Source organism: Nelumbo lutea, chromosome 1 (assembly GCF_056320005.1).
Source record: "Nelumbo lutea isolate HS-2025 chromosome 1, American lotus-T2T, whole genome shotgun sequence".
NCBI lineage: Eukaryota > Viridiplantae > Streptophyta > Magnoliopsida > Proteales > Nelumbonaceae > Nelumbo > Nelumbo lutea.
This window is the reverse complement of record NC_142684.1, coordinates 66,643,892-66,661,816: the sequence shown is the minus strand read 5'-3', so window position 1 is coordinate 66,661,816 and position 17,925 is coordinate 66,643,892. Positions and strand designations below refer to the sequence as shown.

Below are 17,925 nucleotides of genomic sequence, written 5' to 3'. Positions count from 1 at the left end.
TTTGGTTCTGTTGAAACCCATCCTTCGACAAAAAATCGTTCAACCCAAATGGTTCAACCGTTGACCCAGCCACCAGGTCATAGTTGCACATTTAATGTCCAATTGAAGTTATCTTTTTTATTTTGGTAACCTTTCAAGATCTATGCGTTCCAAGGTGCTATGGAGTATGGTCACCTTGCCTTGCTATTTTCACAAAAAAAAAAAACATTTTCGGAATTATATTAAGGTTGGTTTCTACACAAAAACAATACAAACTTTATAAAAAAATAAAAAAAATATAGAGAATTTAAAGTTACAATTTTACATTTGAGCGATTGATATGAAGGACAAATTTGGAAATTAAATCAAAATTTAAAAAGAGATTGGAAGGGTTTGGGCTAGCGATTCATATGAAGAGAAAATTGGAAAATAAATATTTTGGTCAAAAGGGGCCTACTTGCAACCATGTCAGAAACTTCAAGGGAGGTGACTGCAATTACCAAACTTCAGCGAAGGTTTTTGCAACAAACCAGAAACTTTAGGGGAGGCCTTAGCAATTTATCTTTTTTAAGGGTAAAATAGAAAAACCTTCCCTGAAGTTTTTGACAATCATAAAAACCTCCCCTCTATTTTTGACAAAATCAACAAGCACCTCCCTTCCGTCAATGACCAAGACGAAAAACGTTAAAGAGATGATCTTTTTTTTTCAAAATACCTATTTTACCCTTTCTCAAACAATGTTCATCTTCTTCCTCACGATGCAAAACGGCATAATGGCGATGCACTCCCCCCTCCAACCTTTCATCTTCTTTAATTTCCCTCATATTCTCTCTCTCTCTCTCTCTCTCTCTCTCTCTCTCTCTCTCTCTCTCCCTACTAACACGGAATAACACTATTCATCACTCCCTCTCTCTCCCTCTCTCTCTCATTCTTCAATCTTCATCAATGGCATCTCTGTGTCTCCTCTTGCTCTCCCTTTCTTCTTTTCTCTGTTTGAGGCTTCCACACAAGCCACTCTGTTCCTCCCCATCACGAAAGATGGTGCAACCCACCAATATATGACAACATCCTACTGTCGGTATTCGTCCTTGAACCAGTGTTTGTCGACAATTAATGGTGAACCTGGGTCTTGTAATCACACTGATTCCACGAGGCCTAGTCCGAGCTCAAGAAACCCCGTTGCACTCCTGTACTCCAGAAACCCCAGTACGAGATGAACCTTACGAATCTTGTACAATTCAATGTTTCGTTCAATCAATTGAACAGTTCGATTCCAAAGGAACTCTAAAAGTTTACGACTAGTTCCTTTCTAAGCACTTCATTGTGCGGTTCACCGCTTAGCCCTTGTCCCGGAGAACCAACGCCATCGACAAACACATAAATCAATGATGGTGCCAACAACAATGAGAATTGCGATCGGGTCGGTGTTCGCATTCCTATTGATTCTTCTCATTTTGTTTCTTCTATGCGAAGTAGCTCCCGTCAAATGTAGAGATTTCCCATGAGAAACATATCAGAGAGGGAGGCAATGGCACTCTGAACAGTGGAGGATTCGGGTGCAGTGATAGTCCCATATCATCTCCTCGGACTATCTCCACTATCAATAGAGATGATTAACAAAACTACAAAAAGAGTATTAGATTCACGAGAAAATTAATAGAGATGTTCTCTCTAGATGATGGTACCTTCCAAGACGTTCTTTAACTGCAGACAAGGGCTTATAGTTATCTTGTTCATCCATTACGAAAGCATTCTTGATGACGAGCTCATGGTCGAAACGATTTTCCTGACATCGATAGTCTCCGGCTTTGCTTCTCCTCCATCAGTATCCACAAAGAAGCATTCTTCAAGATTGCGAAGTTCATTCTTTTTCGAGACAACAACTTCTCGATTGCAGCTCAGAGAAGGTCTTCTTCATCTTGTGCAGGCAAATCAGACTGCCATGAGAAGGACACGCTTCTATTATTGATTTTGATATCAAAATACTCACAAGACGAAGAAGAGAGAAGGTCACCACCATGAAATAATCACCCCTGTCAGCCCTTGTCAACCACCACAACGCCCCTGTGCAAATCAGACTACCCCTGTTAGGGTTACGATCCATTTGTCCCATGTTGGTAGTGTGGGATGCTAATGTGAGGTATCCCAATTTGGTAGAATGGGATGCTGTTGTGGGGTATATATGTGCTTGGGTTCCCTCCCTCTAACAGCTAGCCTTTAGGGGTGAGTTCACCTAAGGCAAATATCAAATGGTATCAAAGCCTACACTATGCCTCCCAGTTGCAATCATTAGGCGCAGGTGGTGACATCGGTATTGCAGTGTTCGACCAGGACTAGGTGGACTAGTGTAAAGCCAGCCCGTGTGAGCATCAGGACTACGGAAGCATGGTAAGATGTTACGATCCATTTGTCCCATGTTGGTAGTATGGGATGCTAATGTGAGGTATCCCATAGAATGGGATGCTGTTATGGGTGGGTTCTCCTAAGGCACATACCAGTTAGCCACGAGAAGGTCACTGCCAAGCAAATCAGACTGCAAATCAAAGTGCAACACTACCATGAAATACTCATCGTTGTTGGGGAGAGAGAGAATCAGAGGGAAATTAAAGAAGAGGGAAGGTCACCGCCATTCTGTCGTTTTGCGTCGTGAGGAAGAAGATGAGCAGTGTTCGAGAAAGGATAAAATAGGTATTTTGTCATCTCTTTAACGTTTTCTATTTTGGTCATTGACAGAAAGGAGGTACTTGTTAATTTTGTCAAAAATAGAGGAGATTTTTGTTAAAATGAAATTATAGGAGAGATTTTTATGATTGTTAGAAACTTTAGGGAGGTTTTTATATTTTACCTTTTTTTTAGAGGAGAGAAAAAGAAGCAATAAAAGGGGGGGGGGAGATATTGTAGGGATGTGAAGGGCAAGGCAAGGGTGAGAGAGATACCATCTAATAAAGAGCCATCCATCATTTATTAGAACTTCCATGTTAGAAACATATGGATTGGGGAAAGGAGAACATGAGTGAGAGGGGGGGGGGGGGTAGGGTTTGTGAGAGAAATAGTTAAGAAAAGGCTTTAGGTGCGAGATACTTTAGGATGACTTTAGGCAAACAAAGAAGAAAAATAGGAAAGAATAGAATTTTTTTTTTGATAAAAAACGTGCTGATATGACGTTAAGGAAAGAGCTGAGAAGGGAGGCGTGGATTATTGATCATTCCGGACCCGCCCGATCCAATTAGCCAACCCATCCAATTGCTGCCGTTCAGATGTGTCCAGTTTATAAAAAATTGGATGTGCTAAAACCAGTCCCACAAAACAATTACTCAGCACTCCTATAGTCAGATACATAGAGAAATATGGGGTGGCACACTGACACGTTCAATGAATAAACAGAGTCAATGGATGAAAACAAACTGTTTGTCGTGGACAAAGACAAATATATTGGTAGTTGGGATCACATGTGAATGATCTGACCACAAGACACAATTTGCCCCACTTTATTTATTCACTTATTATAAGAAGTACCTTACGCTCAGTTTGGAAAGAGTATAAATACAAATATATATGGTGTAAATATATTTAAAATTATATAAAAATATAAGGTTTTTCACTGTACATATTTGTATTTATACTCCTAAGCTGCCTTTGTAAGTACGTTTTTCAGCAATCAAATTAATATTATCTAAGGTACTCTACCCAATGACCCATTATTCATCCAAAGGAACCATAAAAGTTATTTAACCCATTATTAGATGAGAAATTGGTGGATATGAGCACTACACTACTCTGCCAAAGACCAATTCATTTACACCATAGTGTATAAACTGAAATTGTCAAGGGGCACTTGTAGGTGTGGTGTAATTACACATGTTGATTTCATATATCTCAGATACAACTTATAAGATAATCTATGCTGTCAATCATGAATGAAAAATTAAATACAAAAATAATAATGGATAAAATAAAACACCAATATATAATTATCGGATATGCCAAATATTAGAAGATAAAATGTATAGAATAAGAATTTTATCTAATAATGGAAAATCATTTTATTAACAAAAAAGTATTAAAAATAATTTAAAATCAATTACTTTTTATCTTCAAATATTTTAATTATTAACAATGGAAATGGTTCAATGTTAAAAAAATCATAATATTACTTTCAAATATTAAAAATTATTAAAAACAATTGAAAAATAAAATAAAATAATATACAGATAAAACAAAATCAGAATGAAAATGAACTAAATAAGTAACTACGATGAATTGGGACTATCATTCCATTGTAGATGGAGTGAATGGCCTTCATCCAAGACGTTTACCTGCATATGATGATATATTAAAAAATGGAAAGTTTTTGTCAACAATATATTATAAACGAAAACCGTCCAAAATGAACTAAAGAGCAGACCAAAACATATTAACACAACCCACATATTTTTTTTTTCTTTTTGATATTTTTAAAGGGTCACACAACACGGGGTAACCATCCCCTAACCCCTAACCCCACCAACCCACGCGTATGGGATTCGATCCCAACTACAACCAGCAGGAGACCTTACCACCCCACATAAAAATTTTACACTTAGCAGTAGCCGCACCAGATAAAAAGCAAAACATTATATAGCCTTATACCTTTCGCATGCATACACATGACATGATAAGAAAAGAGGTTTGTTTAAAAAGTTTAGAGCTAGCATTTGTGCTACTACTTTACACTTTGTACATTATTTCTAAAGGCACTTCGTGCGAGTAAACCAGGTATGAAAGGAACTACTTAGCTAAATGCTCGTTTATTCTAATTAATTAATTTTGTGCGTCCAGGTCTGAACCCAACTTTGAAGCTAGCCTGCAGTATTGTGGAGGCATCATTGGTTGGTTCAGACAAAATGGCTTCTTGAGTCAACTTTGATGGAAGACTAGTTAGGCATCATTTACCCAGTCAATATTTATAACGAAGCTTATGTATGACTTGTATTAATCAACATTCGATGACGAGAGATGCTGACTAATGAAATGCAGTATATATGGACTTCTGGGTTTTAGTTTTGATCGCCACTTCGCCCACTCTCATTGTATTTTGATTTTCTTCCTTCAAACAATCCGGGTCTACGGTTTGGACTTGAAAAAAGTAAAATATATTAAAACGAAAAAATAAAAAAAAAGCAGAAGCGAATTACATTTTGATTCAGACTACTTAGCTAGTTAGAAATAGCTAGCATTAGCTGGTTTGTTCATGTATTTATCAGCAACGTACGCCCTCCAAGCAACGGCAGCTGACGTTACATAGTTTGGACTCTTGAAGATAATCTTTTGTCTAAATCAAACATATAATAATTCTCCGAAACAGTTAAAGGGCTGTTCGTCAACATGCATGATTTTGTTTATTAGGAAGTTGATTAAACTTGTGGCAACTGTTTTTTTCTTAAAAAAAAACAAAATTATTTATATTATTGGTTAACGGCCCCTAAAATATAATAGGGAGGAAATAATTACAGTATCTATTAATGTAGTAGTCAAGCTTGATTGACAAGTTTGTCACGTCTCCAAATACTATAATTGAGGTAAGTGATATTGTTATGACTATTTTATCCCTCTAAATGCCCTGCCCTGCCCTTGTTAAATGGTAAATGGTAGATTAAATATCACTGTCATATCATTTATAATGGTATTAATTAATTTTTCTCTTAAATAGAGTTCGACTGGAAATAAAAAGACGAGACCGGATCTGTTCCTCACAGAATGCATCTCACGTTATGTATCGAGAATATCTTCCATACTTTTGTGTTATTATTTATGGGAGATGTTTCCAATACATAGGAAATGTACGTGTGAGGTCAGTATAACGTGCATTGTGTGAAAGACATGACATCAAAAAAAAAAAAATGTAACATGATATCAAAAAAAAAAAATGTAACCAATTAACCCATATCACAAAAATGATAATCAAATTCATCGAAGAGTTTTGATTGATCAAATCCCTGGCAGCATAGATTTTTCTCTTTTTTTTTTTTTTTTCTTCATAAACCATTATTTTTCTCTCTTAAACTTTTCTTATAAGAAGCCAACTGAAACTTCTCCTAGTTTTAGAAATACACTCAGCAGCCATTGAATATTGAAGGACGAAGGGGTTGTTTGATAGTAACCACCAAAATAGTTGAATTGGATGAATTATTGCTTCATATTATAGTGGATAAATATAATGAAATATAAAAAATTCTGATATTTAGTATGATGTAATTTTGAAATTGTATAATATATTATCCTAATGACATTAGTGTAAAGAAGGGAGGTTGGGTACATACAATTTGTTTCTTTTTTTAACCAAAAAAAAGGTTACTTTCATTAAGAATGATTAGAATACAACCCATGAGATTACAATCAGCAACAACAGTCAAACAAATAAAACATAAATCTAGACCAAATTAATGATGAAAATAAATACAGATCCTGAGCATCAGTATATATTGAAAACTTACGATAATTATGCAAATGATGCATAACAATGAAAACACAGACAAGGGAGGGCACATGCAAGTATTAACGATAGGGTATGTGGATTTAATTTTTATGACACATGAAATCCGGGGCATATTCTGGTGCAAGGGCATATGTGCATATATATATATATATATATATATATATATATATATATATATATATATAAATCAAGTTAAAGGGCAAGTTAAAAGTGAACTAATCAAGTTCAATTTTTATGATTTGCACCAAAACCTAAGCAAATATTTGTTTTATATAATAATATAGATATAGATATAGAGATTGGGTGTTTACTTTTACCTCCTATGGAAAGAAGGAAAATAGGGATATTGTACATCATCATCCTACAAGCCCTCTCAATAAGAAAATCTTTGTATTTATTTACATTCTTCACTAATACTCACAAAGTGGTTTGTATTTGGTGCCATGTGATCTTTTGCAAGTATAAAAGATAAGCATGATTGAATGATGAATCACAAGTAAACATACTAGTGTTCCATATACAAGGGACCGCATGGCATGGTCATTCGCGATTGGTTACTCAGTTAGGTTTTCACAATTGTATTTGCAACAAATCCAGTATGTTTGTGACTTCAAGTTCATCTTGTCAAAATTTATATTTTTTTGGGGCTACATATGGGGTAGTCCATCCCCTAATCTTAGTGCGGGTAATAATCTGAGTGGTGGCTCAGTTGATACGTCAATTGGGTAGTCCCACTAATACGGTTTCGAGCCCCACTATCGGCTCTTATCTACCACTACACCTTTGAGAAGAGTTGTTAGTTAGATTGTTGCTGAAAAAAAAATGAAATACAGCCCCTATGAGGGCGAAAGGCGATGATTCGATGTAATAACAAAACAAATCCTAGTGTAGGCAAGATTGGATTTGAAGCTTATGCTACAATTAGGGATGTTAATGGGTCGGCTTAAATGATAAACCCGACTTGACCCAACCCTTAGGGTCAAGTATATTCGGTTTAGGGTTGGGCTAAGGTTTTGATTCTTCAACCTGAGTCAGTTCGGGTTTTGGCTAAACCGTCCAATGGGTAAATAAATCTTAAACTTTAAGGCTATAGAGTTAGAAGTAAAAAAAATACAAGAATACTTTGTATATACATCTTCAATTAATAGATTTTATGTCTTCAAAACGTATTTAAAACAAGCAATTGAAATGTTATGGGTCTGATCGACTTGGTATCAGGTTACACCCTATAGGGTCGGGTCAAGTTTGGAAATCATGCATTTTTAATATCGGATCGGGTTCAGGTTGATGCACTGGAGATCCGTATTAGAATTGAGACAAACCCATGTTGAACCCGACCCATTGAAATCCCTCGCTACAATTAGTAGGAGGCCTTACCAACCAACACCTTGCACCTTGTCAAAGTTATGTAGTGGGTTGATCATCAGCTCTCACCATGGCATTTCCTTTTGTCACCTGCCAATTTATCGGATGCAAAACTTACATGATATATGGTGATTAGGCTAGTAAAAATTGGGCCACATGTATTCATTAATAATCATTAGTAATCAAATACACTTTAGGGAGAAAGACTGTTCAGCTCAAGGTTAGAATTTATAGACACAGAGTACTATTGGGATAGGTGCCAGCTCGGAATTGGTGTCAATCCATAGGCGAGCATTAGTGCAGAGTATGGGTTATTGCCATTTTGAATATTTATAGCTCTGCTATGGAAATCAGAAATCTACATTAGGCCTGTTTGTGGAGAATATCTCATTTTCACCCATTATATGGACAGTAGAGGCAGAGCTTTGGTGCTAGTCATAGCAATGGCCTTCATACTTTAATGCTCTAGCGAATTGCAATATGCTCCTCACATGGTGCCTCATACCGACCTCGTATGCACATCTCACCATGCATTGGGAACATCTCCTGTAAATAATAACATATAATTACAAGAGGTATTCCCAATGCATGGTGAGATATGCCTGTGAGGTTGGTGTGAGACGCTTTATGTAAGGAGCAGATCCATTCTCGCTCCACGCCCGTGGTAAAATATATGGGGCCCACTGAATGTTTGTGGGTATCATGGAACATTATTAATCGTTTGCCTTTGCATTCACTAAACCTATCTCTACCAAAAGAATGTCTATGGAAATAATTGATTTTTTATTATTTGTCTTTTTATTTTTAGATAAATTACAAATTATTACCTTGTATTTTATGAATAGTTTCATTAAAAACCCCTAAATTTTTAGATTTTGATAAAGACCCCTCAAGTTTTCAAGTTCTGACAAAGATCCCTTCTATTAGTTTTCTGTCACCTAACAAAGATAATGGGGCCATTCAATGTTGACAAAATCCCAATCTCAGCCCGCTAAGTTGCACCTCTAGTTTATTGTAATTCCTAATTTTCATATAGAAGTTTTTTGGTATTTTTATTACAATTTCTAGAAGTTTCTCAGGTATTTTTGATAAATTAATTTCTTTCATCCTTAAACGGAGAGGGGATATTTTCCGAACCTACAAGTTAGGGGGGTTTATTGCAAATAAAAGCTTAGAGGTAAATGCCATACAGTGTTACAATCATACAGGGACTAATGTGTAATTTCCCATTATTTTTTAAACCGTCTGGTATTTTAGTCATCTTCATTAAAATTCTTATACACATTAGTCAATGCCATGGATTAAACGACGACGGGACTTTTCAATAAAATTTCTGCCTTTTTTTTCCTACTTTGACTGCTTAGCTTACCAACAAACTCGAGCTCTCCTTTGGTCTCATCACTCTGTAGTCTATATATGCACGTGAATTTCGTTGCCGCTGATCGCCCTGTCATTTCCGTCTCTCCATCCTCCTCCTCTGCGTAGTGACTAGTGAGCAACAGGGTCCCAGACAGGTGAGCCTCTCTACTCCTGCAAAAACCCCTTTCTGATTTTTGTTTAGCAATTTCGTTTAATTTCGTTATATTTTCTGGTTGAGCATCATCAGTTTCAGGTATTTCCATCTGACTCTCTCTCGATGTGTGTGATGATGTTCTAGTAAATGTTAGTATTACCGCTTTTGTATGATAAAACAAACATTGACTTGATGGTGATTTATCACGTATTCCTGCAGATCCTCTCTGCTTCTACTTCTTGTAATTTGATTCCATCTAATTTTTTTTATATCTGCCATAGCCGAGGGTCGAAGATCGGTTTTCTTCTCCGGATTTACACTGTTGGTGTTAGTTTTCGTTTGATATCCCGCATTTCTTGTCGCGTCTCCTCCCTGACTTGTTTTCTTTAGGCATTAATTTTATTCATCACTGGCTCATTGCTAGTACTTTATTTTCGTTTGTTCTCGGATATTCCATAATTGCTCTTTAGTTATGTATCTTATTTTCCGTTACTAGTTTGTCTGTTTGTTTTTTCCTCTTGGTTGCTTTAATATTTCTTTCTTTTATCTTTTTTACTGTGTATTGTATTGGATAAATAATACTTTTTTTTTATTTTTTGTTTTTTTTTATTTTATTCCAGTGATTTCCTCCGCACTAGAAAAGAATAGATTATAAACATTTTTACCAAAATCTTCAACTTCTCTTTTCCTAGTCAATTTTTCTTACGGGGAACCATGATTAAACAGTTAAAAAGCGAATATTCTAGTTAAATATACATTGGATCATAAGGTCTCTAATTCTTTTCCTATGACTACAAATATTTATGGCCTAACTGTTAGCGCAGTTTTCTGTTTACATGTTAATCTTGGCAGAATGCTTTTTAAGTCTAAGTACTTTTCTGTCGTTATTGTTGTTTTTCTAATTGTAGCTTTGTTGATTGCATCAATAATCTTTGTAGATCATACCTATGGCCCCGGCAGCTGCAGTGGCGGATTCAATAAAGCCTCGAGGTTTTCTTTTACTGTTTTCAATTCTTCGGAAATAAGAAAAATAAGTTACTTGAATAAATACAGAAATCAGTTGATGTAGTAGGTCATATTATCATTATGATAGATTGTTGGTGTTCTTAGATTTCTTTGGTTATTTTGAACAGATGTTTGTATTGTCGGTGTTGCACGTACTCCAATGGGTGGCTTTCTTGGTTCCCTTTCTTCTTTATCAGCCACCAAGCTTGGATCTATAGCTATTGAGTGTAAGATGGAAGCCTTTCTTAGTTGTCTCTACTTGATGTATTGGGTGGTATCCACCATGTTGTCTGAAATTTCACTCTTGTCAACTAATAGGTGCTCTTAAAAGAGCAAATGTTGATCCATCCCTTGTACAAGAGGTTTTCTTTGGAAATGTTCTAAGTGCAAATTTAGGACAGGCTCCTGCTAGACAGGCTGCATTAGGAGCTGGAATACCTAATTCAGTAGTGTGTACAACTATTAACAAAGTCTGTGCATCTGGGATGAAAGGTGAGGAGGTTATTTCTGGAAAAAAAAAACTAAGTATTATGTCATTGAAAAAACCAACTTAGAAGCAAAAGTAAATTTTTTCTTTTTGGGAAATTGCAGCTACAATGCTTGCAGCACAAAGCATCCAGCTGGGTATCAATGACGTTGTTGTGGCTGGTGGCATGGAAAGCATGTCTAATGCACCTAAATATCTTGCAGAAGCAAGGTGGTACTTTTTCCCTTATTCAGTTTCAAGATTGATTTGTTTTTCTTTAAGTTTTGTGCTTTTGCTTTATTTTAACTGGAATTCAGATTCACTGCTAGGAAAGAATAAAGAAATTTCTGAATATCAAAATGAGGGCTTTTAGAAGAGATTGGATAAATGGGTAACTAAATGGATGAAAATACAAAATTTGGATAGTCAAATAAACCTGGCCTACTGGATAGAAAGGTCATTTCGCATTGTGGGAAAGAAAACAGATTAACATACACAACAAGAAAGGTGAGATGGAGATGCAAAATTAGGATAATCATTGAGTATTATTGTTTGGGGTTTGCCAAGTCTGACACCTAATAAGTAATATATATAGGGTAAAGTAATCTTATTAGAAATCAGATCAAGAGATTACAACAGAAGCCCCAAAATAGGGGCCACATATACAAGACCTATATCCCCAGACCAAAATACAATCTAAAAGACTACTTGTCTTCAGCTGGACACCAAGCACCAAGGTGTGGAGACCTTTTGCAGCCGCAATCCAAGAAACTAGCTTGCCGAAAGTACAAGATATTAGACAGTCTGAATCCTTAGTACTATTTTGAAATACTCTTCTATTTCTTTCCGCCCAGATGGTACTAATCACTACACCTAATAAGTAATAACTGTGTCAGATTTCAACACTCGTACCATTATCCAAGTAAAATAGGTTTGAAATTGTATGCTGGTGCATATCGAACTCAGTGATACCGCATTGGTGGACTTGCAAGATTACATTCTTGTTGTCCAACCACAGTGGCACATTTTTTCCTTCCTAATAAGATGTAGTGTTAGATAAGTAATAGTTTTTGTAGACTATCCTAATTTTGTGCATATGAGCAGGAAGGGATCTAGATTGGGTCATGATACTTTAGTTGATGGCATGCTTAAAGATGGCCTATGGGATGTTTATAATGACTTCGGAATGGGAGTTTGTGCTGAATTATGTGCAGATCAACATGCAATAACAAGAGAAGAACAGGCATTTATCTTTTCTAAAGCTTTGCCTTGATACTTTCCACCAGTTATATCAATTCCTATTTTATTTAATACTTTTTCAAATGTATGTGGCACTTGCAGGATTCTTATGCTATTCAGAGCTTTGAGCGTGGTATCGCTGCTCAAAATAGTAGTGCATTTGCATGGGAGATAGCTCCGGTTAGTGTCCTTGTTATATGCAAAATGGGAGAAAAGTGTCCTTTTAGTCGATTACCAATATTTACTACTGTTTTGCATCATACAGGTTGAAGTTTCTGGAGGAAGAGGAAAACCATCCACAGTTATTGATAAGGATGACGGTTTAGGAAAGGTAGACAGAATTGATAATTATGTCACCAAATAAAACCTAAGTTACAACAGCTTCTTGTGCATAGAACGTGAATTTGTTGTTTGCATTTTTTTGTCATGTAATCATGTTTAAAATGTTCCGTATTACTTAGATGGGACAATTTAAGTAACTTTTGTTTACCCTAGAATGGGATACTTCCTATTATATGTTAGCTTTCTATTTTTCTGTACAAATGGAACTTCTAATATCAATCTCAAGAAGAAAAACTGGGAAGGGGGGATGTAAACATTAAGTTTGTCCCATATGACCTTTGAAATAAGCTGTTGAATTTACAAATAGTGTTTATTTTTTGAAAAAAAGGTAAATTAATGTATTAATAACAAGAAAATTAAACCCCCACACCTACACAGCAAGGAGCTGTGCCATTACTACCTCTACCTCTACAAAAAGTATTGATTAAACATTACAAAATAGCAAATCAGCATTCAAAAAAGAGCTGTATGGTATATCTGTAAAACATCTGTGCACTGCAACCCAAGAATGAATTCTACTACCTCACAATTCCTTTATAATTGCCTCTTCTGTTTTCCCAATAACTTCCAAGATTTCTAGCATTTCTTTCCATCCACACGGTCCAAAAAGAGCCTAGTGCAACATTCTCCATACGATGTTGAACAACCCAAGTAGTGCTTTCTGTTTTTGCCCTATGGATTATTCTCTGTTGAACAACTTCTTTCTTTTGCTCCCCTAGTATTCTCTGTTGTGCATACTTCATACCATATATTCTAAGTAAAATAGGGTGCCAAATCATCTATCTTGGCCATTTTGGATGCCAAAAACCTTTTAATAGAAATAATTCACTTTTCTTACTGGTGCTGTCAAAGTCTCCTACGCACATTACCAAACCATCTCAGTCTACTCTCACTTCAATAGGAGATAAAATGAGAGAAAGTAGACTGAGATTGGTTTTGTCATGTTCATAGAAAACTTTTGACAGCACCAATAAGAAAAAGCAATCTGTTGCAAGATGAAGGGGGCTAGAAGGGGTAGGGGTAGAAAAAAGGGCATGAGTCAAAGTAGTAAGAAATGATTCGAGTACTAATAATTTAACAATTGATATGGCTCTAAACAGAACAAAGTGGAAACACAGGATTCATGTAGCCAATAAGGCTCGGATGATTCTTTGTTTCGCATGTTATTTTCCAGGACATATAGATTGGAGTTTCCAAGGATCAAAATATTGATATGTATCATATGGATACACCAATCAAAATATCGAAGTACCAGGTGTATCGTATCTGTATCGGTGCACATGGATATGCATGGATACACTGATACATGCACATTTTAAAAGGTTCAAATCATTGGGATGATAGACCCCATCCCTATAATTCTTATAAAATAAAAAAGTAAAAAAAAAAAAAAAAACTAAGACAACATGGGAGTATCGGTCATACCAATACACATTAATACCCAATTTTGGGTATCAGGCATATCAATATTTTGATCCTTGGGAGTCTTTCAATATTAAAGTACTTTATGGTTGGTTATTGGCTTCAATATTAATATTGATCTGTTATTTTTGTATCTTGTCAGTTTGATCCTGTTAAACTAAGAAAGCTTCGACCAAGTTTCAAAGAGGTTGGAGGTTCTGTTACAGCTGGAAATGCATCTAGCATAAGGTCTGTTGAATTCTTGGATGTTTGGGGATATTTTTATTTTTCGTTTTCCCCTATCATTCCTTTTTTGTTGTATGGGGACCTTCTTTGTTTTCAAGTCTGTCCTTTTCAGAAATATGTCTTCATTGTTTTACTTGTGCTTTTCCCCCAAGTTGCATCATTTTAATCAAAATTAGAGGATATTCCCAATCTTTTCACTGTAATAGGTTAGTTTTCCCATTTCTGCTGTTCTTAGGTAGTTACATACTTCCCTCCAATATAGAAATCTTTTCTTGGATGAAATAATCTGGTACACTGGTATGAATGAGGTATTCTTGAGCAGTTTGAAGTATAGAAATGAACAGTAAAAAGAAAACATGAACTTTAATCCTTTCTCTTTTCCTGAAATGCCATGCCCAGTGATGGAGCTGCTGCATTGGTGCTAGTGAGCGGAGAGAAGGCAATTAAACTTGGACTGCAAGTAATAGCAAAGATAACAGGATATGCTGATGCAGCCCAGGTATTCTGGTGAAGATTTTAGAACACAACATAATGTTCCAGGAGAAATGCCATAATTACATTGAAGTGAAGAGAGTTTTTCCCCCCAGTATGCATGTACATCTATTCTATTGATCTTGAAGTCCTACAACACTTGTGCAGGCACCTGAATTATTTACAACTGCTCCTGCTCTTTCAATTCCTAAAGCCATTTCAAGTGCTGGATTGGAGGCTTCTCAAATTGATTACTATGAAATAAATGAAGCATTTGCAGTGAGAATCCATGCTTTGGTTGTCAATATTAACGGTGCTTTATTTGTTACTATGTCTAGTTTTGAAGTCTTGTTTACTGGTCTCCTCTCTGCAGGTTGTGGCCCTTGCAAATCAGAAGCTGCTTGGGCTTAATCCAGTGAGTCTAGTTTTTCTTGAAAACCTTTTCTGGGCACGGTTACATTATGTGAACTGAATATCGAAAATGATTTTTCTTGGTGATTGTGCATTTTCCTGTCTCTAAATTTTCTGGGCGCAGTTACATTAGTTGTTTTTCCTTTTCAGTTTTTTACAGAAGCTCATGCTTTCTTTTACGTGCAGGAAAAAGTTAATGTGCATGGTGGAGCTGTATCTTTGGGACATCCCCTAGGTTGCAGTGGAGCTCGTATCTTGGTCACACTTTTAGGGGTATATTTCTAATGACTTGCTATTATTGGTTCTGCATGCCTTTATTATTAATTTCTTTCCTTGGTTTTAGTAGTCATATCTTTGTAGAGAGACATTGCAAAAATAGTCTGTCAGATATCATTGCAAAGTATACTTACCTTGCATCAACGTTAAAAGACCATTTGAGAGTTTAGTGACTTTTATCATGGTTTCTTGAAGTTAATATGAGGGTAATCACCTTCTCTGTTTGATAGTTAGGTGCTATCTATTTCTGAAGACACTACAAAGATTTATCTTTCCTTTTATAGCCTATCTTTGTTAGCTTTCTCTTAGGATAAGTGGGTCTTCTCTTTCAATATTCACAGTTTGGTTGCTATAATATTTGCAGGTACTGAAGCAGAAGAATGGGAAATATGGAGTTGGTGGTGTTTGCAATGGAGGAGGAGGAGCATCTGCCCTTGTTGTGGAGCTTATTTAAGACAGTAAGGTTCATATGTTGAGAGTTGATTCATGATTCTCTATAAATGCTTGGTTGAATCACCATGTCTTAACCAAAAAAAAAAAAATGTAGCACCATGTGATCCTCAAATGAGCATTACCTCTTTTTTCTCTATAACAGTGAAAGGCCATTACCGAATGCTGATCCCAGCTATCAGGGGTCATGGAGGGGTAGACTGAATAAGGTCCTAACCTCTGGCATTTTTGCACAAAGTGACCACCCTCACTCTAACTTGTGTTATCACGCTTGCAATCCCAAGATTTTACCATTACACCAAGTAATGGCCCCTTTTCTCTATGACAGTAGAGCAAAGTCAAAAAAGAAATCTAACCAGTTTAACTTTGCATAAGGGATTCTCTTTGCAGCCAATTCCAAAAATGATGCAACATAGTCCTACCTAGGCCTAGTTGCTGCAAATTCTTATGGCATTTATTATGATTCGGTCTAGCCACTTGAAGAACAGAATGTCTATGTGGTGTCAGACAAGTCAACCAAGTTATAAATAATTTTCAAACGGTTTGTTGAAACCAGAATCATAGCCATGGTAACTGAAAAAGAGTCTTGCCACAAGGATTTCTGCAAAACTCGCCCTTAGTTCATTGAGTGATTGCATTTTCACTCCTTACAACACATGAAATAAAGAAGAGAAAGAAAACAATAGACAGGACAGTCAAAAATTAAAATAGAATCTCTTGGTGTTGTAAGCACACAAAGACAATCAGTAGATCTAATATAATGGTTGTTTAACCATATAAGATACTGCTTAGGAACTAAAGGCTGAGAAAGTGAGAAGCACAAATTTGTTTACATAATGCATGATTGGGAACTGAACAATCTTGATCAGATTCTTTTTAACTGCCAGATATAATTGTGCTTGTTTCTATTCCTCTTTTTCCGATCTTTGCTAGTATATACACTTTACCTTTTTTTTCCTAAATCAGATTATCACAATTGAGATTGGTTTTTACACTAGAAATAGAAATATGTTAGGTATTACACTCGGTGCATTTGCCATGCGTAGTGGTAAAATCTTGACCTGACAAACGAGTTCAAGCCTGAGAGCAGCCACTTTGTGAAAAAAAGAGAAAAGGAATACTAAAAGTTAGGTCCATATCCAACTTTGGGTTATAGATAGCCAGGTCCAACGTTAGGTTATAGCCCTTTTTTAGTTGTCCATAGGTAATAAGTGTGCAGATTTACATTTCCTCCCTTTAACCTCAATCCAATCACCCAATATCTTTCTTGTTTTTTCTCTATTCATATCAATGTTAAGATTTGCTTAAATGTTTGAGCTGGTTCTGATGCACATGAAAATAGTCAATTTAGAAGTCTGAGTTTCTCAACTTATCCAATTAATGCATGTTTTTGTGTCTCCTATCTGAAGGTTACAGTTATAGTTGTGCATCTATAATTTAACTTTTTCAGATCTTAAAATGTAAAACTACTTGGTATCTGGTTGGCATTTGCTAATTTCCAATGTAAAACCTTGTCAAAGAGGTCTTAGATTCTCAATATTCTCCACTCAGCCAATTGAACCTCAAAATTCTAGTTACCTACCACACCAATGCTTCCCTTTAACTTGACTTGTGACCATTGTTTATGGCATTCTTTAAGTAACTGAATGTTCTTTGTGTGTTGCAGGCCATTTTCCAAAAGTGGGGCGTTTCTCGTTATGAAGCTTAACTTCTTAGTTGTTGTAATGGTTAGATATGCAATTTTTTATCTATGTCATCCTTTTATATTTTTCTTCTCTACTAAGTGTGTAAGGCCCGTTGAGAAAATATAATCTCCGATGTTGTTCGCTTGTATCATCCAGTAGTGTTTTACATTTTTCTGTTTTATATGCTCAACTGCATTTTATGCATGATTATGGAGCTGAAACCCTCTCATGTAGACTCATGCAAAATTGCAAATCTGATGACTGGTTTGACGTGAGTCACCGCACCGTCAGGGGATGTATACTGGATGGTTGAAAGGGTTAACATTATCGATCAAAAATTATTATAAAGTATGCAAGTGATGGTGCCTGCACCACTTAACAGGCTGAGGCGAGTCCCCCAAACTATGCAAATTCGGCTGAGAGTTTAGAAGCTAGCGTCATGGTCGCTGTGGTTTTTTTTTTTTTTTTTTGAAGGTTGGTCCCTGTGAAATTAAATCGCGTACCCAGTATTAGTGAAATAAAATGTGGCATGAAGTCCAACTGTGGAAAGTGTATATTCTGATTCTCTGATCGATCTTGATCTTTTTATAGAGTGAGTGGC

At 36.0% G+C, this 17,925-nt stretch overlaps 1 protein-coding gene across 2 annotated transcripts; it reads left to right on the top strand.

The window, feature by feature from the left end:
• Nucleotides 1-9,084: 9,084 nt before the first annotated feature.
• Nucleotides 9,085-17,472, top strand: LOC148875039 (acetyl-CoA acetyltransferase 2-like). 2 transcript variants are annotated; one of them, XM_088964042.1, is made up of 15 exons: nucleotides 9,085-9,333; nucleotides 10,271-10,322; nucleotides 10,466-10,564; nucleotides 10,656-10,829; nucleotides 10,929-11,034; nucleotides 11,908-12,046; nucleotides 12,145-12,222; nucleotides 12,308-12,373; nucleotides 13,949-14,034; nucleotides 14,431-14,530; nucleotides 14,671-14,781; nucleotides 14,876-14,917; nucleotides 15,100-15,186; nucleotides 15,554-15,647; nucleotides 17,306-17,472. In XM_088964042.1, exons 2-14 carry the CDS (start codon nucleotides 10,280-10,282, stop codon nucleotides 15,641-15,643), a joined length of 1,221 nt encoding a protein of 406 aa, XP_088820168.1. In that variant the 5' UTR covers nucleotides 9,085-9,333; nucleotides 10,271-10,279; the 3' UTR covers nucleotides 15,644-15,647; nucleotides 17,306-17,472. The 2 variants fall into 2 exon arrangements, with proteins under 2 accessions (XP_088820168.1, XP_088820169.1); XM_088964043.1 differs by having other exon boundaries at nucleotides 15,554-15,652.
• The last annotated feature ends 453 nt before the right edge of the window (nucleotides 17,473-17,925 follow it).

What these genes read in the sequence shown, in the direction of transcription:
- LOC148875039 (XM_088964042.1), top strand. Translation starts at nt 10,280, where the DNA reads ATGGCCCCGGCAGCTGCAGTGGCGGATTCAATAAAGCCTCGAG. An exon ending in CAATAACAAGAGAAGAACAG is followed by an intron (nt 12,047 to 12,144) that starts GCATTTATCTTT and finishes TGGCACTTGCAG; the next exon opens with GATTCTTATGCTATTCAGAG. An exon ending in GATATGCTGATGCAGCCCAG is followed by an intron (nt 14,531 to 14,670) that starts GTATTCTGGTGA and finishes ACACTTGTGCAG; the next exon opens with GCACCTGAATTATTTACAAC.